The sequence below is a fragment of the Haemaphysalis longicornis genome, unplaced genomic scaffold (assembly GCF_048455015.1).
Source record: "Haemaphysalis longicornis isolate Haplotype H1 unplaced genomic scaffold, Haemaphysalis longicornis Haplotype H1 scaffold_5, whole genome shotgun sequence".
NCBI classification, from domain to species: Eukaryota; Metazoa; Arthropoda; class Arachnida; order Ixodida; family Ixodidae; genus Haemaphysalis; species Haemaphysalis longicornis.
Genome location: NW_027526385.1, coordinates 33064910 through 33092264, shown reverse-complemented (window position 1 = coordinate 33092264; position 27355 = coordinate 33064910). Strand labels below are relative to the sequence as shown.

General features: G+C 47.5%; 1 protein-coding gene across 1 annotated transcript in view; it reads left to right on the top strand.

Moving 5' to 3' along the window:
* LOC144138039 (fatty acid synthase-like) overlaps positions 1 to 27355 on the top strand; it is a 55749-nt gene that overhangs the window by 17222 nt on the left and 11172 nt on the right. The window contains exons 11-22 of the mRNA XM_077670094.1: positions 343 to 600; positions 3592 to 3808; positions 6535 to 6789; positions 8730 to 8897; positions 10290 to 11514; positions 12242 to 12396; positions 13749 to 13961; positions 15076 to 15405; positions 17122 to 17241; positions 17835 to 18187; positions 18858 to 19211; positions 20491 to 20734. Coding sequence (XP_077526220.1) covers positions 343 to 600; positions 3592 to 3808; positions 6535 to 6789; positions 8730 to 8897; positions 10290 to 11514; positions 12242 to 12396; positions 13749 to 13961; positions 15076 to 15405; positions 17122 to 17241; positions 17835 to 18187; positions 18858 to 19211; positions 20491 to 20734 — 3892 coding nt within the window. The remainder of the gene's footprint in view (positions 1 to 342; positions 601 to 3591; positions 3809 to 6534; positions 6790 to 8729; positions 8898 to 10289; positions 11515 to 12241; positions 12397 to 13748; positions 13962 to 15075; positions 15406 to 17121; positions 17242 to 17834; positions 18188 to 18857; positions 19212 to 20490; positions 20735 to 27355) is intronic.

Below are 27355 nucleotides of genomic sequence, written 5' to 3'. Positions count from 1 at the left end.
ACTCACTCACTCACTCACTCACTCACAGGTGGCCATTAAGAGCCGTTAACCAGCAAAGCTTATTGAAACCAAAACCAGTGAGTTAAGGACAGGGGTTGCTATGGTTGTGGGTGAACACTGAAATTCTTTAGTCACGAATACAAGTACGTACCTACACAAACGCGTAGATATACAGGGGAATTCAGTAGCAAAGTTCATAGCAAAACATCTGGATACCTGTGACCACCTGTACTTTTAAATATGCTGTTTGTATGCCATTAGGCATATTATCGCAAATGAAAAAAGCTCTTTATGCGCTTCGAATATCAGCGCAAAGTTAATACCCGCGAATATCTTGTGCAGGCTGTTGTCCGACGTGCTGTTGGCCCCGGCACCATCTGCGTGGGGCTGATGAAGCGTGACTCGGACAACGTCACGCACTTCCTAAGTTCGCTGGGAAAACTGCACACCCTAGGCTTCAAGATGGATCTGTCTGCGTTGTACCCGCCTGTGCCGTGGCCCGTGCCGCGTGGTACGCCCAGCATCTCGCACCTTCTCAGCTGGGATCACTCGCACAGCTGGAAAGTTGTGAATTGGACAGACTTTGCTGGAGCGCAGCAGGTTAGTGATGCATGGATATAATTTTCCTTGGCGGCCGTGCTAACTAGCACGGGAAAATGATGTCTGATACTTGGAGGACGTGCTGCAGGTAGGTAGAATATTGAGTTTTGCTTACTAGGGTAGTTGCAAAAAGACCCCTTCAAATAAAAAGACCAGCTTTGGGGCACGCGGATATCAGTAAATAAATAAAACAATGATGTACAGCGCAATAGTCAGCGACGAGAAAAAACACAGGATGGCCGTTCGTACTTGTGTTTTGAACACGACATCTGTGCCGAATATGAATCAGCAACATGCACAAGCTTCCACTCTTGCAAGATATAAATAAAAGCTCACAATGTTTTAATTCTTTAATTGTACGAAGAGACAGCGCGGTACGCTTATGAAGGTTGGCTCTCGATGGTGTACTTCTACGACAGTAAGAGATCAATCCTATACGTCTATAAATGTCGCGTCTGTAGGAACGTCATAATACGCGCAGTGGGTTATCTATTAAGAAAGAAGACTATGTAGCTAGTTTAAATGATATTGCAGACTTTTAGTCGTGGAAGACATTTGAAATCCTTTTGAATCCACCATTTTGCTATTTTGCTACAGGGGTTGGATTTGCGACAGCCAGGATGTCTGCACGGGAGGCAAAATTCCCGCGTATATCCCGTGATACGCTACGGTAGGGCAAACCACCGCTCGGAAGTAGCCTAAAAACACAGCTAATTCGCTGCACTATCCCTTATGTTCCACACCACAAGTTTTCGGGTGTGATATTTGACAGGTGTCTGACTTAGTCAATATACGTCCGCCATATAAAACACAAGCCTGCTCCCTTCGCCAAAATTTTCCGCATGGTATTTGGTAACTCTGCGGATGAAAAGTCTCGTCCCATCTTCGGCTGTATGATGTGGTATAGGTTGGATTGTTACGCTTTTGTCTTAGGGTTACCAACTCTTTAATGAAGGAAGTTGGTACGCGGGATGGGGGGGGCGGAAGGAGCGTACACGAACATAGGGAGCCAGCGAAATCAGTTTTAGCAACGTGATCGACTGGCCTAGTTGGTATTCAACTACAACTGAAGTTTATTACACAGACACTCCTTTGATAAACACACTATGAACAGATGAAAACTTTACAAAAAAATTCTCGTGTCCTATTTTCGGTCCCTGTCTATTCGTTCTATCGAACTGTTCAGAATCAGTTTTTTTTATTGCGGTATCTTCCAGACAAATTCATTTTTTTTTCTTTATTGTTGCGGCCTGTTGACGTACTTCAGATGAATGCGTGCTGCTTGCAACAATTCCTCTCACTGGAGACTGTACTCGTAAAAATTGTCCCACTTCAGGCGGAAGCTCAGCTTTACCTGCAGCTCTGTCTGGACACGTTCGAGCTAACTTCGTGTTCCGTAGCGTGACCCGCCCTGTTGGGCGAGCGTTGGATCACATAGACACTTTTAACTGGATGGTGCGGAACAAAGCCGGGGCATACATCTGCGCCGAAAGAGACGGCGCGAACATAGCGACGTTGTGTGAAAGTCGGAAGGGTCCCGCAAAATCCGGGATGGTTGGTAGCTTTATATAATAGCCTCCTTGTACTTGTCGTGTTCTCAAAAGGATTTACAAGGATGCTGCGAGAGCAATGTGACTTCCAACGCCTACGGAAACAGACCGCTCGCGTGCGCTATAGACAGTTGTTGCGACGAGTGCGTCAATCTGCCATGACGAAGGGCCTGACGAGAGCCGAAGCAGTGCCTCATCCCCTTTGTGCAACTTGTGCGGTGGGCCTCTTGACATTGATCACTACATTACGAACTGCTGCAAAAATAACAATGAGCGTAGAAAATGTTTTAGTGATCACCGGAGCATAGGATTGCACCATAGTTCTTCGGATTTGGTCTGGGACTGTCTGTGTTAAGCTCCGTTCCGTGCTCGCACACTCCATACGCTCCCCGAGGACATTCGCCCGACGTCCTACATCGACTGGGGGCCACATTTAACGCGGGACATCAGTACGGTCACTTAGTTATGGACCTCTCAAGCCGCGTTTGTCTATGCCGACGATGGTTCGAAGGGTGTATCGGGTAACGACCGCAGACACTCCCACCATCCCACCCGCCCTCCCTGACGACCCAACCACCCTCACAGGCCAGCACTGATGCAGACAGCAAGAGTGCTCTCGTACAGGTCTGCAATAAAGCACGTATTTCTCTCTCTCTCTTTCTCTCTCTTTGGATGACATTATTTTCCCTAGGGAACACTGGATTATGCGAAGGGAGTTGTCTGGCTTCTTTCTTTCAGTCTGCAGGACTAAGTGATGAGCGGTGACTTCTTGCGTCTGAAATGTACGATAAAGGAGATGATAAGGTGAACCAATCGCCGGCAATTTTATGAAAAGTGAAGTCCGCCTAATTTGAAAATACATACATACATACATACATACATACATACATACATACATACATACATACATACATACATACATACATACATACATACATACACACATACACACATAGATACAGATACATGCATGCATACATACATGCATACATACATATATAAATGCACCGCCAATTGAATAAAATCAACTTATCACGCCAACTGATCACACTATCTTAAAAGCCACTGAAGCAGAATGTTTCCTGCATCAAGTAGTTGGAAGTAACGGCAGTGTGGCGCGCGTTGCAGTGGACGCAGTGGTAGCTAGCGCGCACTCTACGCGTAAGGACGAGATCATAATTTGGGTGGGGAAATCAGATCAAGTTGGATCGCTTATGTAGCTCTGAGAAGCAGAAATTATATATGCACAGAACAGTTCGTAAAAATGTTAGACAAGTAAGCTTGCCTGTGCAACACGGTGCTAAGCAGCACAATTCATCAGCAATTTGCAAAAATTTTAATGCAAACTGGCAGGTGCGCGTCTAACGCGTAGGCTACTTAACGGGCGCCTATATAAGCAAATCAGTAAGAGGCGTCACTTTCGATTCTAAATGTTCAACAGGGCTCGGAAGAAGTTGTCGAAGTTGACCTGGAAAAGAACGAGGACGATTCATACCTGACCGGCCACCAACTGGGGGATCGCGTTCTGTTTCCTGGAGTTGGGTACATGGTGTTGGCTTGGAAAGCTCTCACGAAACCTTCGGGAAAGCCCTTCGACCAGGTGCCTGTAATCTTCGAGGACGTCACATTCCACCGGGCAACCATACTTCCCAAAAGCGGTAAGTGGTAGTTGGATTGTCGGTTACCTACCACCTTCAGGTCAACAAAGTTCGGAAACCTTATTTAGGACATACGTCTTCTTAAGCCCTTTGAAGGAGGAAGGCTGGTGTACTTGCTAAGAGCCACAATCCATTAAAGTTAACAGAATTGCAGTTCGTACATTTGGAATAGATGCGCATTGGACTGTCGCGGCTATATTACATTGAGAAAATATGGCATGATTTGAAAATAGCCCTGAACAACTGTGCAAAAAGAGACCCTTCCAACCAGTGTAGCCATAGAAAATGTCTGCCAAAATCAGTGAATGCTGCACAATCCTCGTACCTGAACTGCAATGCTCATTAGTGTCCACAGGGTTATGTAATCTTCGTTGGTACCCTGACCTAAAATAATGTCCACATTAGGGGACATTAGCGTCCAAACACATCATATCTTGTACAAAATTTTTGACCTTGGTGCTGGGGCGATTTTGTCGTTTGGACGCTAACAACATCGTAGTCGGCACTGAAGCCGATCGTATCTGGGCACACACACGCGGACATACCCATCGTAATCATCTTCATCATGACCTTTTCCTCCCTGCCGTTAGAACAGTATTCTGAGTGGGTCGTTTGAATTACGCCCTCCCCCCCCCCACGAACAGTTGGATTATTCCAACCCTCATCGCGTAAGGGGCTCACATGCATGAACGGTAAAGAACTTCTGTATCGTGTAGCAACCGCTTTACCCGCGTACAGCTTGCCTGCTGCCGCTCGTACGGAGCGCGATGCTCAGAAAAGAGGCTCCAGGTAACATTGAAACTGGTTGCACATGTTTTCGGCGAGGGCAGAAAGCTGTTTGTTGTAGTACTGTCAGGGCCACAAGGCACAGCTATATTTTGATTCGCCATTGAATTTAAAAGCACGGACCAATAGATCCATAAATAAACAAACTACCCCACATCCTTTCCGTGACGCATAGACTATGCTTCTTATCGCATTGCGGAAATACGTGTGCATGGGCCGGGTAACAATATTTTGAGGACTTTGGTAGGACCTGCTGCTTTGTCACAATACATATTTTCGAGCCATCAGAATGAGATTGCCCGATATTATTCTTTTTTTGGTTGCGCTTCTAGAGCTTTTATGGATACACACTGCCAATATACTGTATTTACTCGATTCTAAGCACCCCTTTATTTTACTACGTCGTGGCCGAAAGTAAGGGGGGTGCTTAGATTAAAAAAACCTAAAGTTCCCTCCCCCCACCACTTTTAAAGCGAAGCTTTCTACCTCTACCAGCCAACCGTTTCTAGCGGCGCACGGGAAAGAAAACTCTCAACGTGGTTGGTGAGGGGGAGGGCGGTTTTCACTCGCGTAGTGCAGTTTAGATGGCGTGGCGATAGGGCGATATTACCCAGCATTTCCGGCGCACTCGTGACTGCTCACATCGACGGGCGCGTCGTCGTTCGTCTACTTTAGCGATGGTTGTTGTCGGCCTGTTTTGGTGCAGCTTCGTGTGCATTGCGCGCTTACTTCGCACGGCTTCATTAACTTGTTCGACAGAACCTCCCGGGTAACCCGAACCCTACGAAACTAAGTGATCTTACGGCAAAGATACGTTAAGAATTGGTTTGCAGGGCGGGAAAACAAAATGTAGAGACCACATAAAGACATCTGGCCTCTAGAGAAACGCTACGTTTTGCGCACAGCTTGCCATGAATGGGACTCCGTTTTTTAAATTGAATACCAATTCGGTTGCGTTTTAAGAGGTATGACAAAAGGCGAAAGGAGCAACTGGTTCTGACAAATATGATTACAAATTTCCCTGAGCTTTCTCGCAATTCTCAAACTTACTAAACTAACTAGTATTAATAGGTGTAAATCGGAATCACTAATCTCACATGCCGAGTTGTTTCGGTGTCTGCGTTAGTGTCGCGGGGTGGTGTAGCCCCGAGCTAGCACATCAGGATGGCTAGGCTCTGCTGTCTCACCCTTCAAAACACGCCCCTCTCAGTTTTCTTTCTGCCGACGCACGGCCGGGCTACAGCGGCGCCGTCCGTCACTCTAGCCCGATCATGGCCGATGCTGCTATATTCGGTTTGCCGCCCCCGCGAATTCCAAGTAACGGCTGGCAGAATGTCTCTTTGTAGAGCCCCGTGTGTGAATTCAAGTGACGTCGCATGGGCAATCGTTGTGGGTGTCGTTTAAGGTTTTGTTTTCCAACCACCTTCACAGCGGGGATGGGAGCCAATTTTTTTCATTGCCGTATCTTGATGAGATGGGGTAAGGAATAATGTTTTATGTAGGAAACATTTGAAAGAAATATAAACAGAGACAGTGAACCCACCATTTACGTCGGGTAATCAGTCCCCCACACTACCATTCGAGTCCTTTGTGCAACTTGGGCCGCCGCTCTCGGTATCCCGCATAAGGTCGTCTTCTGTTCCGTTGAAGTGGATTGTAATCGAAAAATTAATGTTACTTCGCCACAACGTCAACTTGGGCCCATTTCCAAGCGCCTGAAGTCCACCTTGCGAAGGTTACTTATAAAAGGGGGTGCTTAGAGTTGCGTGCAAACATTTTTTTTTTAATTTTTTCCCCGAAGTAGGGGAGCGTGCGTAGAATCTGGGGCTGCTTAGAATCGCGAAAATACGGTATAAATTTTAGAGTGATGCGATGACGAAGACACTTACGACGTGGCTTAAGAGAAAGCTAAACTAACAGCTTCCTTGAACATTCGACAGGTACCGTTCGCTTCACAGTCCGCATATTAAAAGGCTCGGGCGAGTTTGAAGTGTACGAGGCCGAGAGCGTGGCAGCCACCGGCCGCATACGCGTGGCGGAAGAGGGTGAGAAGGTGCTGCAGCAAGAGCCACCGGTCATCCCAGCCGAGGGGGTGTCTCTGGAGCTCAGTCAGGATGACATCTACAAGGACTACAAGCTTCGAGGCTTTGATTACCACGGTAGCTTCAAAGGCATTCTCAAGGCAGACCTTCAAAGTAAGTCCGTCACCGTTTCTTGCAGCTGGCACTCATTAAATTGCCTGCATTTTTGTAGGAAGGCGGCTTAGGGACGTGGCGTTTGTCGGGGTAAATTTCACTTGCAAGGGGTTACGCAATGGCTTAGATGCCTCAAAATTGCCCCTATAAGTACAGAAACAAACACCATTTCCAGTTAAAATATAAACCTTGGACAGAATAGTTAGGTGAATTGTTATTGCAATACCTACTAGACAAATTTGCGCACTGCATCTTTTACAAGTCAGAAGATCAGTGTTGCTGGCGCCATTGCGTATGCAGTTATAGGTACTATACCGTCGCTTTACAATTTCATGCCAGCCCATTTCAATATTTAATTCCTTTTTTCCGTGTTATCCCCGCCAGGAGTGTAACCGCTCTTAGTGATTTATGTGTTCCCCTAACTTTTAAGGTTCACTTTATAAGGTGTTGAATTACCGGCGTTACAAAAGAGAAAAATTGCGCTGTTTGGGACAAGCTGGATTGTATTTTAAAGAGTCATGCACATAATGCGTGAGCATATGATAGGAAAATGAGTGTTTTAGTTTTAGCACTGGGTATACGCATCACCTTTTTGCGGAATGCTCTCTACGCTGGAAGGACTACGACTAGGTAATGAATGCTTTCTATGTAAGGGTATTTGGTATTTGCAATTTCTTTACTACAGCAGCTGGGTACTCATCGGCTCTCAAAGTTTGAAGAATTCACAAAAAAGATAGCATACAAGTGTAGGCAGGCATTGAGGGACACTTGCACTCAGAGAGAGGTTACAAGACTGTAGTAGGGTCTGAAAAGCTGAAAAGCATTGCTTACTAAACAAATACGCTTAGTGAAATGTCTAAATCTTTGTCTGGAGTGGCTGTCCGAACAAAAGTAAAGAGCATGCAATAGATAAAGCAGTCTTCTTGGAAAAGCTGTGGTTCGCAAGTGTAAGGGACAAATGCCAACGTAATGGTTAAGGCCACGGCTGACAGTGATCTTTGTTGAGGGGCATAAATAATGAATTAAACACAGCGAAGGCTACCCTTTCTTGTGGATTGACCTAAACTATTAAATTCTAGGTTGGTCTCTTTATGGAACACCTTAATTGTATCTGAACTAAACAACCGAGGTTTTATTCGCTAAATGGCGCACATTATGACAGTAATAATAACTCAGCCCTCACAGGTCATGACGAGAAAGCAATAGCTATAACACGTTTATTAAAAGTTTTACTGCGTATGAAATCTTCGGCTGCGGGGTCAAACACGGAATGGTGATGATAACCACAGAGCCAATCCTGTTAAAACTATTGCACTTGGTGGTATCCTTCGGTACATGTCCAGTGTATCAAGCAGCTGATCGCCACGTCGCTCAAGACGTAATTCACGAAAATTTTGCTATTGTTTGTGTAGGCAATGTCGCGGAATTTGTAGGCTGCTCTTATTCTTGTTCTTTTCATATCACAAATAAGCCCCCATCGCCTCTAGAAGTCTGGCGAGGATACAAACGGTCTCTCGGGAGTTGTTATGAGCGGTATAAACCCCTGCTTGAGCGAATTCGCCACGTTACATAGGGGAAGTTGCAGGCTCCAGACTCCTCCGCATTCTTGAGTGTTTCTCAAGCAATCTGCATTAGTTAAAAAAAAAGTATCGCCCACGTTTAGACCACTGCCTGGTCAGGAAAGGTGTACCATCTGGGGTTACAAGAGGAGGCTACACCAGATAGGTGCAACCCTACAGGAAAGTTTTTTTGGGGAAACTAACAGCATTCCCTCACTAGGGCAAGATTGACACATTTGTAGAATTCGGTTGAATCCTCTCATTTTGAGAGGCCTTATTCTTCTAGTGGACATAAATTGGCTTCTGAGGTGGATGATGATAGGCGCCATAAAACATCCAACAAAAACCGTTGTTGCGCTCTTTGATTTTCTTTATTCCCAGAACGCTACGGCCAGCTGAAGTGGGAGGACAACTGGGTCACTTTCCTGGATACCATGCTGCAGTTCACGCAGATGAACGACCCGAAACGCACCTTCTGGCTGCCGCTTGGCATTCAGTCGTGCCGAATAGACCCACAAGCTCACGCTCAAGCGGTACAAAGTGACACAGGTACGCGTTCTGTCCTGTTGTTATGCACATGTCGAACAAATAGGTCAACAAAATTTATTAATTTATTCAGCCATTTCATGCTTTAAAAACGCTATGGGGAGTACCTGTGAGTTTATTTCGCAAGTGAAGATCTTCTTGGTTACGTAAATACTCTTGGAATCTTTTTTGGCAATTTTTGATTGTGCATGCTAAAATAAGAAATCCCAGAATTTCTTGATGGCACACAGGTTATATCTAACACGCCAGGAGCCGTATGGTGCAAGATTTTGAAGCACTCATGTAGAACATGTTGACAGCAAAGGCATCGAACAACATTTGCAACGGCCGTCTTTGGAAGAAATTACACAAGAAACTGTGGATAAGTGTTTGAGCAACAGGGATGTTTTGAAGACACAAGTTGAAAATATTATAGAATAAAAGCAGGTTGCGTATGAGAAGGAATATTTAGCATCAACCTGAAACGCAGTCGTACGTCTACAAGGAAAAGCTGCACAACTTCCTCAGGAACTTTGAAGTTGAAAAAAAAATTGTCTTGGTCCAGAAGGGTGGGTATGTTTAACAAAAGCCAATATAATTCATTGATTGACCCATTCAGAAGAAAGCCTGGATATGGGCTTAGAAAGATGGAAGGATATGTCTTATTTACGTAGCTGATACCGCCAAGCAATGGCAAACGAAGTGGTGCAGGTAGGGCTTCCGTTAAACGATTTTACGAGTTTTCGGAACGGTGGGAACGAAGACGGCCACTGGCTGTCTATCATCAAATAACGGCACCCTATAATATATTATTACGATAGCAATAAATTGGTCGTGTCAGCAAAAAGTAATCCAGGGCATTCAGTGAGCAGAGAGTGTGAGGAGTGGGAGAGAGGAGGAGGTTAGAAGAGGAGCGTGATTTATACTAAGGCGAGTGACGTTTACAGCGACAGCCAAGCAGCTGCGACCATAGCGGCGTAACGACTTGAAATGCGGCGGCTGTGGTGGTGCCGCTGGCCATGCTATTGCAGCAGCTAGATCATGGCTAGACCAAGCATTGTGAATCGCAGGCTACACGCGAAAGGCCTTGTGGTTGTGCACTTGGTGGCGCAAGGATGGCACATGAGAAAACGATCTGTAGTTATTCGTTTGGAACTGAAGTCTTTGCATAAATAAACTAATTTTTTTCTTCGTGCTACCCCGAGACATGCCCGCAATCGCCAGTGAATTCTGATCGCAATGTACAGCCGGTTTTTGGTAGAGTATGCGGAAGCCCAACTCTTGTTCGATACTTTTCGATGGCCATCACACGAATATACGTTATTGCGGCCCATGATTATTTTCCTAGCAGAGTAATCCCAACTAAGAATATAGCTGTTCATTTTTGTAGTCCTTCACTCTTTTCTCTTCCTGTAGGTGTGGACGTTTTGTACAACCATCGCCTGAACATGTGCCGCGCCGGCGGTGCTGTAATACGTGGCCCTAAAGGCAGCGTATCCCAAAAGCAGATCGTGCAGCAAGCGCCCCAGCTGGAAGAGTATCACTTTCAGCCCTACATTGACGATAAGGCTGCAATGCTGAGACGGGAGGAGGCTTTGAGGGAGTACGTTGAATTGTGCTCCGGCTTTGCTCGCCGTGTACTTGAGCCATTTTGCACTGACAGCACCGCAATAAATGGCCTGAAACTGAGGCTTCCCGCTGTACCCGAGGAGGTAATTAATCGATACCTCGATAACACCGACGAGAAATATGGCCTGCTAAAATTACTGTCTAGCCTTGAGCAGGAGAGTCGTGCGCCAACTTTTGAACTTGTGAAAAGTGTTCACTCAATGACTGACGCTCACAAGAAAGAGTTGGAAAATGATGTCATCAACACGTCTCTTTTTGAGGAGGACCCCCTTAGGCTCCTTCTGGACGTTGTAGTTGAGAACACAAGTTTCAAGAAGATTCGGGTGTTGGAGGTGGCTGGTAAAAGCAGCAACATTCTGCTTGCACCCTGCGTGTCTTCTCTGCTTTCGTTGTCTCACGTCCTATTAACAACCGAGTACACCGTGGCTCACCCATCTCCAAAAAACTTGGATCCGGGGCAAGTTCCGGAAGGCGTCAAAACTGTCTCATGGGACGACGACGCTGCCTCCAAAAACGGATTGCCAGAAGCTGACTTGATTGTCGCTTCGGGTGTCCACTTCACCTCAAAAGACCTTGGTACTCTGGCCACGAGGCTTTCGTCAAACATCAAGGAGAAGGGATTCATTCTTCTTTCCCTGCGAACGTCACTGACACCAGCCGAAGTGTTGCTATCAACTGTAAGCAAGGCTGTACTTCCAGTTCACTCCACCGATTCCGTAGAAGCTGCATTCCGAGCCCAGGGATTTTGCACTGTGGCCCTTAAATCTAACAACCTGTCCACACTAATACTGCTCCGAAAAAAAAACGCTACCCTGCAAACAGCAAAACAGGAGCTGCTACTGGTGAGAAGTGGAACGTTCGGCTGGGTGGAAACAATGAAGCAAAAAGTAGCCGAATGCGAAAACCAGCTGCCCGGTGAAAAAGTGTGGTTGATTGCCAAAGAAGCAGGATGCAGTGGCATCGTCGGATTAACGAATTGTCTTCTGAAAGAAGCAGGTGGAAGCCACATCAGGTACGCAGTTGCTTTCTTCCTATGATACGCGATGAATGAGCTGCTTGTTGTATCTAGTTTCTAGGCAGCTTACCTGTATGAAAAATCTTGAAAGCAAATAGGGCGCTAAAGTTCTGGCGGGACACCTTGCTCCTAAGGGTGTTGTGTGCCAAGGAAGGCTGATGTCCGGCATGCTGAATTGGTTATTCCCAAGTAGCCGTCAGTGAAATAACGCACTAAGATATCTTCGGTAGCAGACCATAATTGGCTGCGGAGAAACTGCATGAAATAATTTGAGATGAGTTTTTGCGTTAGATGAGTTCAGCAACGTCTCAGGACTAGATAACTTGGTACTAGATACTTGATACCTAATACCTAATACTTCATGCTACATACTCGATGCTAGCTTTCTTGGGACTAGATACGTTGCCCCGTTAGCTACTTCTGCCTTTTTCTGAAGGTTCTTGTCTTATCGATATCTGATGAAGGACAACTTTTAATCAATGAAACTGGCGGTTTCGGCATGTCTCTTACATTGAGGTTTTGATCGAAGGCGCTCTTTAAGGAGAATGATGATATAACGTAGGTAAATAAAACATTGGTTTTATTCGCCATCAGTGTCGAAACACATGGGACCACCGTGAAATGCCTAGCATGCGTATACGTACAGAGATAATCATCTTTTTTCCAGCAGCGAAGGCCAATTGTGTGGGAAAATATTCCTTGTGAATGCAAATTTCTTCCGCAGATGCGTTTTCGACGCCAGTTTGAGTGGATCAAGCAAGGTTGCAGACTTCTGCCCCAGCAGTCCAGCGTACAAAGATGTGGTAGAAAAAGATCTGATCATGAACGTGCACCGCAACGGACAGTGGGGATCCTTCAGGCATTTAGTCATCAACTCCCGTGAGTCCTTTTCCTGAAACCTAAGACCGCTCGTGCTTTCAGCAAGACGTGGGACTGAACTGGCTGGTATTCACATTCTTAGCTGTAACGGTTATGCAAAGGATGCCGAAGTTGCTCCCGCCGGAAGTATTGCAATCTCAGCAAACTTCAAGGTTTCATACCAAATTCATGTATACTCTGATGAACTAAACATGTATTTAGGTACCTTAACGGGTGCGGCAAATTAAATTAGTTAAACACCCTGAACGTGATAAATATTGCAGTCGTCCGTGGACAGGCGCAAGCATGGCGTAATTTTGCTTGGCAAGTCGTTATTTTCAATTGCATTATTATAAAAAGTAATGGAGCAAGAACCAGACCCTGAGGTAATCCAAATGCGACGTAAGATTAGCGCCGAGAAAAATGTATTAAACCACGGTGAATTGCTCACCAAAAAGTTACCAGCCATGATATGTTGAACGAGTGTGAATGGAGAGCTGGTAATTTTTATACCCCCGAAGAGCCAAATTATTGAATGTTTTTGCAGTCAGTTTGCTGGTTATAATTGAAGTTAAGTTGTAAATAAGTGGTCTATTCAGCAAACTGGGCACCATAAGATAAACCTTTTGCAAAGCCACGGTGGTTATTGCAAAGAAGATTTTGCTCTCGAGCTCTGTGAATCCGGGCGTTGCGGCGTTGGTATCAAGCAAGTGATTTAGCTGCTAAGATTCCCATCCCAAGGTATGCCTGAACGAACATCGCGGCATCGTTTTTCAGCGTATGAATTGTGCTTCTATTTTTTTCTTGCGCTAGCATGTGGAAGTGTAAATGAATTGTCGCATGATCAGAATTTCGGTAAGAGGCTGAAAAAACACTTCTTAATGTTATTCGCCCAAGATTGTGCTTCTTCTGTGATGTATGCATGCTTTAATAACCGACACTGGGTTTGCAGTGTGCTCTTCTTTGTAAAGCAGAAAAAACTCCGTTTCAACTTGTCTGAAAGTTACGCATACTGTGTAGTGCCTTATCTCTAAATACCACCTATATAATCTTGTTATTACGATTGCTTGTAACAGTGCACTCCCAGGGATGGGCCTAGAACTAGTTTTTTGGTATGGGTTCAACCACTGTTTGCATATGTTTCGTACTTACGCTCGAAATGAAAGCGCTGATGGATTAATTGAGGAATTGACTGATTGAATAATGGGCTCATTGATTGATTGAATGAATGAATCAATGATGTGTTGTTGAATTTCTACTTGCGTTACATAGTCTGACCATCGGAAGGGCACCAATTGATTGATTAATTGGTTGATTGATTGATTGAATGAATGAATCAATGGTGTGTTGTTGAATTTATACTTGCGTTGCAGAGACTGACAATCGAAAGGACACAGAATTCGCCGTTCTCAATGTCCAAACACGCGGCGACTTGTCCAGCCTGCGGTGGTACGAGTCTCCATTGGGCTACACGTCGCTTTCTAACAAAGCCGATGATAGGAGCCTTTGCAGCGTGTACTACGCTCCCCTGAACTTCCGCGACGTCATGATCGCCACCGGAAAGCTTTCGCCCTCGGCTCTCTACGGTGAGTGCTTTCCGACGTATGTGTGAAGCTCGAGAAGGCTTTTCTGAATTTTCACGTGTTTGTTGCTGCTTGAGAGGGGCAGGTCGGGGCAGGTAAAATTCACCTGCAGAATTTAGGGCAGGGAATATTTAGGGACAGTATATTGTAACTGTGAATTGCTCGGATTTATTTCGAATTGTAACGCAAATAACCAAAGACAAAGAACGAGTAAGCTGTCCATCTGCTCATCTTTGTCATCGGTTAGTTGCACTGCAGTTTGGAAAAAATGCAAGAAAAGCACTTTAGTACACCCACACAGCCCTGTTTGTGCTTACTAGTTCTTTGTTCCTGGTCTCCAGCGCTACAGTTTGTAGCCCGAGTTTGAAGCCCAAGATGCCCAAATTTCTACGCTGCTTTGCTTTGTAGGAAGTAAAAGCTTGTTAGAAGTCCAAACATTGTGTACGGCCATGATATATATATAGTTGCAGAGTGCAAGTAACCGCATCGTGTAATATTATTTCGGCTGCGGTTACAGCTGCGGAATAAAAAAAATTAGCCAAAATCAGTTTATTGAAATCACAGCCTCAGAATAGAATGATTAAATTACAGGTAGAGGGCCGAGGGGTACTTTAAAGCAAGCAGCGGCGGCTAGCGAGAGTAGCCGCGCTCACAACGGCGAAGAATGACCCCGATGTACTCCGGAGATGGTGCCTGTATGAATGACAAAGTGTCGAGTGTTCGTTTTAAGGTAATAAGTTTGCAGTTCTAAACTAATGTTGAATCAGCCTCACATCACAATGCACTTCCACGGAATAATGGAAGAGGGGAGGTTGGCTATTTGCTTTCTGTCTTGGTGTCGTCAGTGGACTTAGTTTTCCTAGGTGTTTGCAGACAATATTTTTGCAACGTTTCCTAGGTGTTTGCAGACAATTTTTTCGTAACATTAGCTCGTTTAGAAGTCCGTCGATACACGAGAGAAAAAAGTAGCGGATGTTTTTTTTTTCTGTGGGTCTTCTCTCTTTTTTTTTCATTGCTGGTGTGGTATTGTGGTACAGGGTTAAGGCAGTTCTTCAATAACAAAACTTGTGAAAGGTCTACCGCGTGAACTACAAGCTATTTTCTAATCCATGTTCAGGAAAGGTGGCGACTGCCGAGAACCTCCTGGGCCTCGAGTTCTCAGGCCGGGACTCCACTGGGCGCCGGGTGACGAGTATGATAGAGGCTGAGAGCATGGCGACAATGGCTGCAGCAGACCCCGTTTTCCTCTGGGAGGTTCCAGAGAAATGGAGCCTGGAGGAGGCCTGCACTATTCCCGTGGCATACTCGACTGCCTACTATGCCCTTGTTGTGCGGGGAAAGATGCGACGAGGAGACTCTTTGCTTGTCCACTCGGGCAGCGGTGGCGTTGGACAAGCGGCGATTTCCGTTGCCCTCTCTATGGACTGCACTGTCTTCACAACAGTAGGTAAGTGTCAACAGATGAAGCAACAAACATAATGGAATGAAAAAAAGCGAAAGGTTCAACGGATCACTTTTAAACGAGAGAAACACTGATTCGCAGCACGAAAACTGGGGCTTTAAAACCGCCGCCGACACACGTTTTGCTGAGAAAAACGAACATGCAACGCGGTCTTATAAACGACATTTGGAGTGCGCTCAGGCAGAATAAAGCCGTGTAAGATTATTAAAACTTATCTTGACCCGCCGCGGTGGCTCAGTGGCTAAGGCGTTGCGCTGCTGAGCACGAGGTCGCGGGTTCGTTTTCCGGCCGCGGCGCCCGCTTTTCTGATGGAGGCGAAAAGCAAAAACGCCCGTGTGAACGAGATTTCGGCGCACGTTAAAGATCCCCAGGTGGTCAAAATTAATCCGAAGCCCTCCACTACGGCGCGCCTCATCACCTGCGTTGCGTCGGCGCGTTAAACCCTGCAATCAAATCAAATTAAAACTTATCTTGAACCGTGCTCTATGCGGCATTGGCAGTTTAGAGACGAAAGGTGAGCACTTCATGTCAAGGTTCGATGTATTTCAGTGTTAACCTCAGGCATCTGCACCACAAGAGGGAGAGAGTGAATTGGTTGTTGGAAGACTATCGTTTTAGGTGTTGCTCGTGTTGGAGAAAGCCGTCACGAATGAGCTCATTGAGGCTGATCCTCAAATGTTTCACGCGCAGTTGGCAGGCATTGTGTATTTTTGACGTGCGTACAAACTATTGGGAATCTGGGAAAGATACCATATTTAAATAGAGTCCTAAATTGTTTCAAATCATCACCAGTCTATCTACGCCACCTGCAGGGCAAAGGCCTCTCCCATTATTCTCCAATTACCCCGATCCTGTGCTAACTGCGACCAATTTATCCCCGCAAACTTCTTGATCTCCTCTGCCCATCTAACTTTCTGCCGCCTCTTGCAACGCTTGCCTTCTCTAGGGATCCACTCTGTTACCCTTAATGACCAACGGTTATCTTGCCTTCGCATTACATGCCCTGCCCACGAATATTTCTTCTTCTTAATTTCTACTAGTATGTCCTTAACACGCGTTTGTTGCCTGACCCACTCCGCTCTCTTCTTGTCCCTTAATGTTACACCGATCATCTTCCGTTGCATTGAGCGCTGAGTCGTCGTCAATTTAACTTGAACCCGCTTAGTGAGCCTCCACGTTTCTGCACCGTAGGTGAGTACCGGTAAGATGCAGCTGTCATACACTTTCTTCTTAAGGGACAATGCTAGGCTGCCATTCATTATCTGAGAATGCCTGCCGAATGCACTCCACCCCATTCTTATCCTTCGTATTGTCTCTGCCTCATGGTAGGGATTTAGGGTCACATTGTTATTTCAAATGTTTGCTAATTTGTTATTTGGAATGAGCTAAGATAAATGTGCAGGGCATATATAGTGTTCAATTCAATATATCAGCGCTTTAACGCTCTCAATAAATGTGTTGTTCGTATATGAAATCTTCGATAAAACCGAACATACCAACAAGAATAGCTGCAAAGTGACTGAAAGGTATATATATATATCAGCGACTATTTTTTGTAGAAATTGTAGGCAAAAATACTGTATAATACACGCTGTACAAACTTACAATGATGAATTTTTGTGCAATGTGAAGTTCACGTTAAGAAAGGCGGGCACTAGAATAACTCGGCATTCGTTTTTCCACCTTTGTTGCGTCGTACAGGTTCCTCTGAGAAGCGGGAATTTCTCAAGCGCCGCTTCCCACAGTTGAGTGATCGAAACTTCGCCAATTCACGTGACTTATCCTTCGAAGATCACGTACTCCTGGAGACTGAAGGAAGGGGTAAGTGATATATCACGCTATAGTAAATCTGAAGTTAACAGAAATAAAGATTATGGGGTTTCTTCTAGTCGACACTCCTGGCTAAAAACTGTAATTGAGAACTATAGGGCGTTTTTGTCTACTAACGTGCCGATCGAAACATTCCGTAAACGTTTTTGATAACTGCTGTCATGTGGAATCTAAGCAACATAAAAATAAAAAGAAACGACGCCAAAAAAGTTCCACTGGAGACGGCTTTCAGCAAGCAGTAGACAGATATGTGTCAGAGCTAGCTAAAAACAAGGTGCTTTTGGTATCGTTCTCAGGACGGGCCCAACCGAAACATTGGGGAGCTCGCATGAAACGTGGCAGCTTAACTTAACCCCAATACGTTCCCTGGGGTTCTAACCATGCATTGTTAAAACGTGTAAGTTGTCTGTATTCTCGGAACGCCACAATTGCGGGAATAAACAACACCACTCTAAAAAGCGTAGATTAAAAAGTTTGAATAGGTTGCTGGTAAAAGAACTTACAGGGATACTTTAGTCCACATGAAGGCGCAATCAACTGTTGCTCTTTTTTATATTTCTGGTTCTTAATGTCTGCCCTATCAGGTGTGGACCTCGTGCTGAACTCTCTGGCGGAAGAAAAGCTTCAGGCCAGCGTGCGATGCATGGCGAACCATGGTCGCTTTCTCGAGATCGGCAAGTTTGACATGTCGAAAAATGCCTCCCTTGGCATGGCTGTGTTTCTGAAAAACGTGACCTTCCATGGAATCCTCGTCGACGCACTGTTATCTGACCCAGAGCTTCTGCGTGAAAAGCACGAGGTAGCCTTTCTCGTTCGGAAAGGCATTGCTTCAGGAGCTGTGAGGCCACTGAACACTCACGTCTTCAAGAAGGACCAGGCCGAGGCGGCCTTCCGCTTCCTGGCTTCAGGAAAGCACATGGGAAAAGTTGTTCTTGAGGTTAGTGCGCTAACCTGTTTCGTTCCTAATGCTTTTTTACGAACACTAGACAATGGCACTGCTTTGCAATCTGGTAAGCATGAGTAGCCAGGGATAAAGGAAAATGTGTGACTAATTGCTGGGTTACCTTGTGGATCTAAACAATATAAATTCAGTAACGTATTCAGCATAATTTAAAGTGAACCGGAGGATACGAAATACAAAATTCGAAATATATATTTGAAGCTTTACTAGCTGATTTACAAGCTTTACAAATTTTTAGACCTTTTGCGTTTGACGACCCAGAAATCGGTACTGCTGCATATTAAAAATTTGACGTTAGTTGAACTCGGTAAAACCAGGTTTGTTGATAAGGCGCAAACGCTGCTCGGTGCAGTCGGCACTTTTGGTGCGAACATCCAACAGTGCCAATTTGCTGATGAAGGGCGTCCTCACCCTTTTTCCGATTGCCCTCTCCCCATTTTTCTGCTTGGAATGAATAGGCGATTAGACGCTTTCACTTCGCAACCATACCAGGCACTGGCTTGAACTTGGTTCAGCTTGAAGGCCAGATTTGTGCTACTAGGAAGGAGCTCGTCTCCTATTTGTACCAGGAGTAATGAAACTTTCGCTATAAAAACTGGTTGCTTGATTTGGGACGAGTGATCTCACTAATGGGGAATTAATGCAGGTACGGCCAGAGGAGAACCACCGCAAGCAGGTTCCCGCCTCACCACTCACTACAGAGGCCGTTTCACAAACGCGCTTTTACGAGCACAAATCATACGTGATCGCCGGAGGGCTTGGCGGCTTCGGCATGGAAGTGGCCGACTGGATGGTCAGTCGCGGATGTCGCAAGCTCGTCCTCAGCGGCCGGTCTGGACTACGGACAGGGTACCAGCAGCTTTGCCTTCACCGGTGGCACCAGATTGGCGCCACTGTTCTTGTCAGCAAGACAGACATCTCGACAGAGGGCGGGGCCACGGAGATCATAGAGAAAGCGGCGGCCCTTGGTCCAATCGGCGGCATCTTCAACGTTGCAATGGTAATGATTGCAGCGACGTCGTTGGAGTGGAATATGAAAGCTGTGAAGCTTGTTGCAGATAGAGATATTTTAGAATACATACGTAGGATATAGAAATGCACACAGAAAGCGAGCAGTTAAGAACGCCAAGAAGGGCTTACAGAATGGAGGTCGTCACACGTAAGAGTAGGAATGCGTAGCTGCTTGCGGAAAAAAAAAATGAAGGGAAGAAAAACATGCTCCGCGGTGGAGCCAAAAGTACTATTTTCGTATTAGGCGTTTGACACCTTACCATTCGGCCATTATCCTCTTATTTCCGTTGTATTGATGTAAAAGTAAATATATGAAAGATGCGGCAGTAGAGGCCACTTTGACAAGAGCGGGCCAAGAGGATCGTTTTACGTAATTCCGTGCTGCGAAAGTAGTATAGCCCGCTTATGCTACCTATACCACCACAGGCGTCATAGTTAGTCATGGTAATCTTCTGCAGTGTCGTCGTCATTCTATGATAGCACAGGGTTGCATGGATGATGTTAAGAGGGGAAGACCTGTGTACTTTAAGGCATTAATTCTACACAACTTCATACAAGTAGCTTGGCATATAAAAAGGGCAGGGGTCGGTCTTTTATCGGCAGCTGTCCGATGCACAACAGAGGCGGAGCACAAATGTATGTGATTTTCAGGGGTACTCTTGTTTATTCAAGCTATAACAACTTATTACAAAAGCAATTTGTCGTTTTCCCCAGCTACATAGGAGCCTAGGCATCAAGTCTCCCAACCTGCAACTTTACGTGAGGAAAAAGTCGGTAGCTTTAAGTGGAAGCATGAGTCGTAGTGCGACCATGAACAGGTTAATAGAAAAACGAATGATCCAAGCGATATGAACAGGAAATAGAGTCATCATCGCATTATTGCCACCCCTCGTCCGTCTTCAGCACGTATAGTACGTGCTGCCCGATATAGTAGTTCAGGTTGTCTACCAAGTGAAATCACACACTCCCCTCCATGTACTGTCTATAATAGAATAAGTTACTCAGAAAGCCTGCGTGAAGAAAACATTGTAGTGACGTTAGCTAGAAATGAGAACAAGCGCTCACACGTGCTATAGTGTTATTCAATGCTGAAGTGCCGGTGTTTTAAAAATATTTTTTGTTTAACCATCCTTCGTTAAAGCAATACGGAGAAAATTGCACGCGCAAGCGCGCATTGCAGCAGAGAATTCATTCAATTCTAGTTTTTCTTCAAGCACATTACGCTGACAAGTATGCTGGATATTGTGCATCGCTGTTCGTTTCGCCAGGTACTCCTTGATGCACTGCTTGAGAACCAGACCCCCGAACGGTTCGAGGCTGCGTGCAAGCCCAAGGTCGATGGAACGGTGCACCTCGACCGACTGTCGCAAAAATCGTGCCCTGAGCTGGACCACTTCGTCGTCTTCTCAGCTGTTGCCTGCGGCCGTGGCAACGCAGGACAGAGTAACTACGCCTACGCCAACTCTGTCATGGAACGGATCTGCGAACGCCGCGTCGCTGAGGGATTTCCCGGTCAGTACCACTGGCCGTTTTTACCCCGGACAGAAAGCTTTGACTAGCCCACTGGAACGTTACTTTTGTGACCAGCGTTTTTTTAATACAGTAAAGCCTTAATGTCCCGTAGCAATTAGAAAAAAAGAGCTTTGATATAGACGGCATGTACGCAAATTCTGGTATATTTTTGCCCTGCGTGCCTTCCAAGTTGAATTGTGAACAACGTCGAGTTAAATTTACCGCTTTGATGCGAAGGCTGGGCATACTTGCATATCAAATCCTGCAAAATCATAAAGAGCCGCTAAAGTACTGCGCACATTGTACGCCTTATGACTGGCGCACGTTAGGACCGCACGAATACGTTAATTTGCCACTGATGGCAATACATTTGAAAGCGTATAACGACAGGCGAGCCGTGTATGCAAATTCTTCCATTTTAATTTTTTCCATTGCGGCTACCACAGGGCTGTGATAAGGTATGGAGGAATTGGCATTCTTGGTTTTCAGTGCCTACAAAGAAACGTGGACAACTAGCAGCGTTGTTTGCAAACCGGAAGGAACAGATTTATTATCAGTGAACTTGAGCACCGGAAAACAGCAAAGGCTTATTGTATATGGTTGCACCATCTCTGCAACTCTTAACATCAACATTGAGAGTAAGTGTATGTTTAGTAGCAGAACCTCCTGTTGAAACTTTCGATGACGACGAGAACGACGCAGACACTGAGGTCAGCAGGCGCATAGGCGAGGAAGACGAAGACAACCAGGCGAGGCAACTAGATGGCTGCGTACCCGGTTCTCTGTACATAGTGTGAATATCTGCTTTCTATCGACGACGGCCTCCTTCCTTGCCTCCCTGTACGTTTTCCACATGGTGCCGAAGCCCGGGACGTCTAGCGACACGACGAGGTGAGCCATGGAGCGGAATGCCATTATTCGACCGCATTGCTCACCCCGAAGCGAGGAAGAGGGGTCGACGCAGAAGAACCGGCTCCGTGTTGTTCAGAAAAGCCTTCTCGACTTCAACAGGAAGCTCATCGCCGCAATAACGCACACTCTCGAGCAAACAAAGGACGTCGAGGCCGCTGTTTTGTCCGCCAGGTTCCAGCAAAGCACCGACCGACTTGCTGCAATCAGCGAGAAGCTGGATTCCCCGGCATGTGGAACAGAATCTACGGCCAACGCGACGACGCTCTAGGGTCGGTAGAAGAAGATCACAGAATTATCGCCATACTTGAAGTCAGACTTTACAAACGTAATGAGAACGCACCACTAAAGCCAGATCTCGTGAGAGAAGAGCAACACCGACCAGTGGGCGAATCGACTACTACTAGTGAAAGCAAAAGACATGGCAAAGAGAAAGGAACCCACGTCCCGCTAACGACTTCAACGACGTAGGTGGGTATTCCAGAAACAGTTTTTCGATCCCAAGGAACTTCAACCCCGATTTCCTCACATGTACAGATGACAGTATGCGCCTTTTTGAAAGACTTGACTGAGGATTCGCAAGAGATACGTCAGACAACTTTGCACTCTTTGCTCAGATTTACAGATGCCATGACACCACATTCACAGTATCCGCAACCAAGAGAAAGTCGTATTGTTTGCAAGCAACCTAAGTCGGTCTCATCGGTGCCAGAAGATGATACTGTGGATGACGATGACGCTCCGGCTTTGGAAGGCGTCACAGGCGAATGCTACGCTTCAGAAGTGCTTGAGACCTTCCCTGTGAACCCAAGGTATGTACGTGCATACTGTGCACAGAAGGACATTCAAAAGAGTGAAGATGGGAATCTAGATTCAGGCGTCCATACATGATGAAGAACCCCGCGGAAAAGCACGCAAAAATGCAGCGGATTGTATAAAGTCTTCACTACGAGACAAAAGTGCCGATGTTACGTACATGTGTGGCTGCGACGGGAGCGCGTACGGGGCAATACCTACGGACAAGAAAACAAACGTGCTCCAGCTAGAACCGCACAAGGTGTCTGCCTCAAAATTCAAACTGCCTCGACGCGCGGCTCCTAAAAGTACGGAATACTTGACAACCGCAGAGATTCACATCGGCTTGAGGGACACTGAAAAGGACCGCACGTTTTTTTCTCCAGAAAACAGGCCATATGACAAAGCTGCCGTCAGCATGATGATATTGTCACGTAGCCAAGGACGAAGCAGTTGTTTGGAAAAGAAACAAGTTTATTGGAGCGAACTTGTGCTCCCCTAACAACTGAAAAGAATACGGAGGCGGCGAAGCAGTGGTCAACAAAGTACGTGCGTCGGCGAGCGTCGCAGAATCGAATGCCCCGGCGTCTACTCTGCAGGCTTTTTATCTTTCGGCGCGCGTGGTTCTGGAACCGTCGATTCGCATCGAGAACATTGTAGATGCAAGAAGATTATTCCGGGCTGTTCACGTAAATCGGAATGCTCTCCCTATCACAACAGATAACACATGCGGCACAGAAAGAAGGAATGGAACACGCGCTTCCCTTGGCACGGAGATAACACAGACCGGCGCAGCCGGGCGGTAAAAGCAAAACACAAATAAACAAACCCAATGTATGGTTCGCGGCATTACCCCCCCTCTAAGAGTGCATCGACCCGATGCTAACATAAGCGACAGTCCGAAAATAAAAATAAAAGTTCGTCATCGTTCGTAGAAAGGTTTTAAGCGAACCACGTGGACGACTTCGGGCCGCGTACGTCGTCGTGATGTGCCGGAGTCACCATCGGGGATCACTTCGTAGGTAAGTCGGCCAACACGTCGCAGAATCTGGTAGGGTCCGAAATACCGTCGCAGAAGTTTCTCACTCAGTCCGCGTCGTCGGATGGGAGTCCAAACCCACACACGATCCCCTGGTTGGTACTCGGCGTCTCGGCGTCGGAGGTTGTAGCGGCCGGCATCCACCAGCTGCTGGTCCCTTATACGAACTCGAGCGAGCTGGCGGGCCTCCTCCGCACGTTGAAGGTATCCTTGGACGTCGGCGTTGAGGTCGTCGTCTTCTAGATGCGGAAGCATGGCGTCGAGCATCGTAGTCGGTCGTCTTCCGTAGACAAGCGCGAATGGTGTCATCTGCGTAGTTTCCTGCGTCGCTGTATTGTACGCAAACGTGACATACGGGAGGACTTCGTCCCAAGTCTTATGTTCAACGTCGACGTACATGGACAGCATATCCGCAATCGTCTTGTTCAGACGTTCCGTTAGTCCGTTCGTTTGGGGGTGGTACGCCGTCGTTCTTCGGTGATCCGTGTTGCTGTAGCGTAAGATTCCTTGCATCAGCTCCGCGGTAAAGGCCGTTCCGCGGTCCGTGATTAGGACTTCAGGGGCTCCATGTCGCAGCACAACTTGGTTTATAAAGAACTTGGCGACTTCTTGTGCAGTCCCCCGCGGAAGAGCAGCGGTCTCTGCGTAGCGCGTCATGTAGTCTGTCGCTACGACAATCCACTTGTTCTGCGATCGTGACGTCGGGAACAGGCCTAGGAGGTCCATTCCAATCTGTTGAAAGGGCCTCGACGGGACGGTGATCGGTTGCAGAAGTCCGGCGGGTCTTGTCGGCGGCGTTTTTCGTCGCTGGCAGTCCCGGCAACTCCGAACGTAGTGGGTGACGTCGGATGTAAGGCGGGGCCAGAAGTACTTCGCCTTAATTTTTGCAATAGTGCGAGCTGTGCCGAGATGTCCGGAAGACGGGTCGTCGTGGGACGCTTCCAAAATTTCGTCACGAAGGTCTGCGGGGATGACAAGTAGATAATTCGTTCTTGTTCCGGGGCTGAAATTCTTTTTCACGAGGACAGAGTTTTTAAGGCTGAATGCTGGTAAGTTACGCTTGAACGCTCTAGGCACGGCGACGTTTCGTCCTTCGAGGTAGTCGATCATTACGCGCAAGTCGGGGTCGGCACGCTGCTGGGCGGCTAGGTCGCTCTCCGTAACAACCCCGAAGAACGCGCTGTCTTCATCGGAGTCTTGTGGTGGCGGGTCGACAGGGGCGCGGGACAGGCAGTCGGCGTCGGAGTGTTTCCTCCCGGATTTGTAGACGATTGTAACGTCGAACTCTTGCAGGCGCAGACTCCACCGCCCAAGACGGCCAGAGGGGTCCTTCAAATTGGCGAGCCAACACAGCGCATGGTGGTCTGTTACAACCTTGAACGGTCTGCCATACACGTATGGGCGAAATTTTGAAATGGCCCATATAATAGCCAAGCACTCTTTTTCGGAGGCAGAGTAGTTTTTCTCCTCCTTCGACAGACCACGGCTGGCATAGGCGATTACGTTTTCGCACCCGCTTTGTTTTTGGACAAGGACGGCACCCAAGCCTATATCACTGGCGTCCGTGTGTATTTCCGTGTCGGCGTTTTCGTCGAAATGAGCGAGCACGGGCGGGCTTTGCAGATGTTTTTGCAGCTCGCAGAATGCCTTTTCTTGGTCGTCTTCCCAGCTGAAAGGGGTGCTGTCTTTCGTCAAGCGCGTGAGCGGCTCTGCAATGCGTGCGAAGTTTGCGACGAAGCGCCGGTAGTATGCGCACAGTCCAAGAAACCTGCGCACGCCCTTCTTATCTTTCGGCCTTGGGAAGTTCGCTATGGCTGAAGTTTTCAACGGGTCAGGCAGGACTCCCGCGGCGTTGACGACATGGCCCAAAAACTTCAGTTCCTCGTACGCGAAGCGGCACTTTTCAGGCTTCAGCGTTAACCCCGACGTACGGATGGCCTCGAGTACAGACTGCAACCTTGCGAGGTGTTCGTCGAAAGTCCTAGAGAATACCACAACGTCGTCGAGGTATACGAGGCAGGTGTGCCACTTAAGGCCAGCTAGCACAGTGTCCATGACTCTTTGGAACGTTGCTGGTGCCGTGCATAGCCCAAACGGCATCACCTTGAACTCGTATAGGCCATCCGGGGTTATGAATGCAGTCTTCTCTCGATCTCTCTCGTCCACTTCAATTTGCCAGTAGCCTGTCTTCAGATCCATCGATGAGAAGTACCTCGCATGGCAGAGGTGGTCGAGGGCGTCGTCGATTCGTGGCAGGGGGTATACGTCCTTTTTGGTGATCTTGTTCAATCGCCGGTAGTCAACGCAGAACCTCAGTGTGCCGTCTTTTTTCTTCACGAGTACGACCGGCGCAGCCCACGGACTTTTCGATGGCTGTATAATGTCGCCGTAGAGCATGTCGTCGACTTGAGTCCGGATGGCTTCACGCTCGTGTGAAGAGACGCGGTACGGTGACTGTCGGGTAGGTCGTGCTCCATCCTCGGTTATTATCCGGTGCTTCGCCAGAGGTGTTTGACGTAACTTTGAGTTCGACGAAAAACACTCGCTGTAGCGACGCAGCAAAGCCAATAACTTGTTCCTTTCATCTTGCGGTAGCGCCGGATTCACGTCGAAGGGATGCGGAAGCTTGAAGGTATCGTCGGGTGCGCGTTCAAAGTCGGCGACTGCTAACACGTCACTTGCTTGTTGCATTTCTTCGACGAACGCAATTGCAGCGCCCTTGTTTAAATGCTGGTACTCCTCGGTGAAATTGGTGACCAAAACGTGGGCTTTGCGCTGCTTAAACCGTGCAATGCCTCTTGCGACAGACACACCGCGGTCAAGAAGCAACCTTTGGTCACTCTCCACGATAGCGTCGACGTCGGGAGCAGCACCTTCACAGTGGACGGTGATCATCAAGCTTGCGCGGGGTGGCAGGGTGACGTGATCATCGGCGATCCTTACAGCTGCACGGTGTTCGGGGTTCGATTCCGGCGTCATGGAGTGGTCGCAGGAAGAAGTTATCGACTTCGTCTGCAGATCGATTATTGCGCCGTTGTCCGTCAAAAAGTCCATTCCGAGAATTACGTCGCGGGAGCAGTTGGGCAAAACGACGAACACCGCAGGGTACGTCGTGCCGTCTATGGTGACGCGCGATGTGCACGTTCCACTTGGCGTCACGAGGTGGCCTCCTGCTGTGCGTATGTGCGGACCATCCCATCTGGTCATAACTTTCTTCAGTTTAGACGCAAATGGTCCGCTCATTACCGAATAGTCAGCTCCCGTGTCTACGAGGGCGACTACGTCAAAGCCGTCGATGGACACCTTGACGTCAGACGCAGTCTTCCTCGAGTTCCGGGTTCGTCGGGGCGTCGTATCTCGGCTTGTGCGTGTTGGCGGTCGGGCACTGTGCGTCGTCGTTGTCGTCGACGGAGAACCCTCCGTCGCCGACGGAGAGCAGACGCCGGGGCATTCGATTCTGCGACGCTCGCCGACGCACGTACTTTGTTGACCACTGCTTCGCCGCCTCCATATTCTTTTCAGTTGTTAGGGGAGCACAAGTTCGCTCCAATAAACTTGTTTCTTTTCCAAACAACTGCTTCGTCCTTGGCTACGTGACATCTGGTGGAGGTGCTGGGTAGTTCGGGGGCGGGGTGCGTCGACGGAGAACCCTCGCAAACCGAGCCTCCTGTAGGGGCAGCGACGGTAGACGTGGTCGGCCTCTCCGCAGTGGTAGCACAGCGGACGATTGTCGGACGTTCGCCACACGTCGGTCTTCCTTGGGGCAGGGGGTTGCGGCGCAGGTGGTCGGGCCGGCGAGAGGGGACGACGGTACGGAGCCTCGTGACGATAGGGTGCAGGTGGGCGAGGGCGATGTACAGCAGCTGCGTAGGTCATGG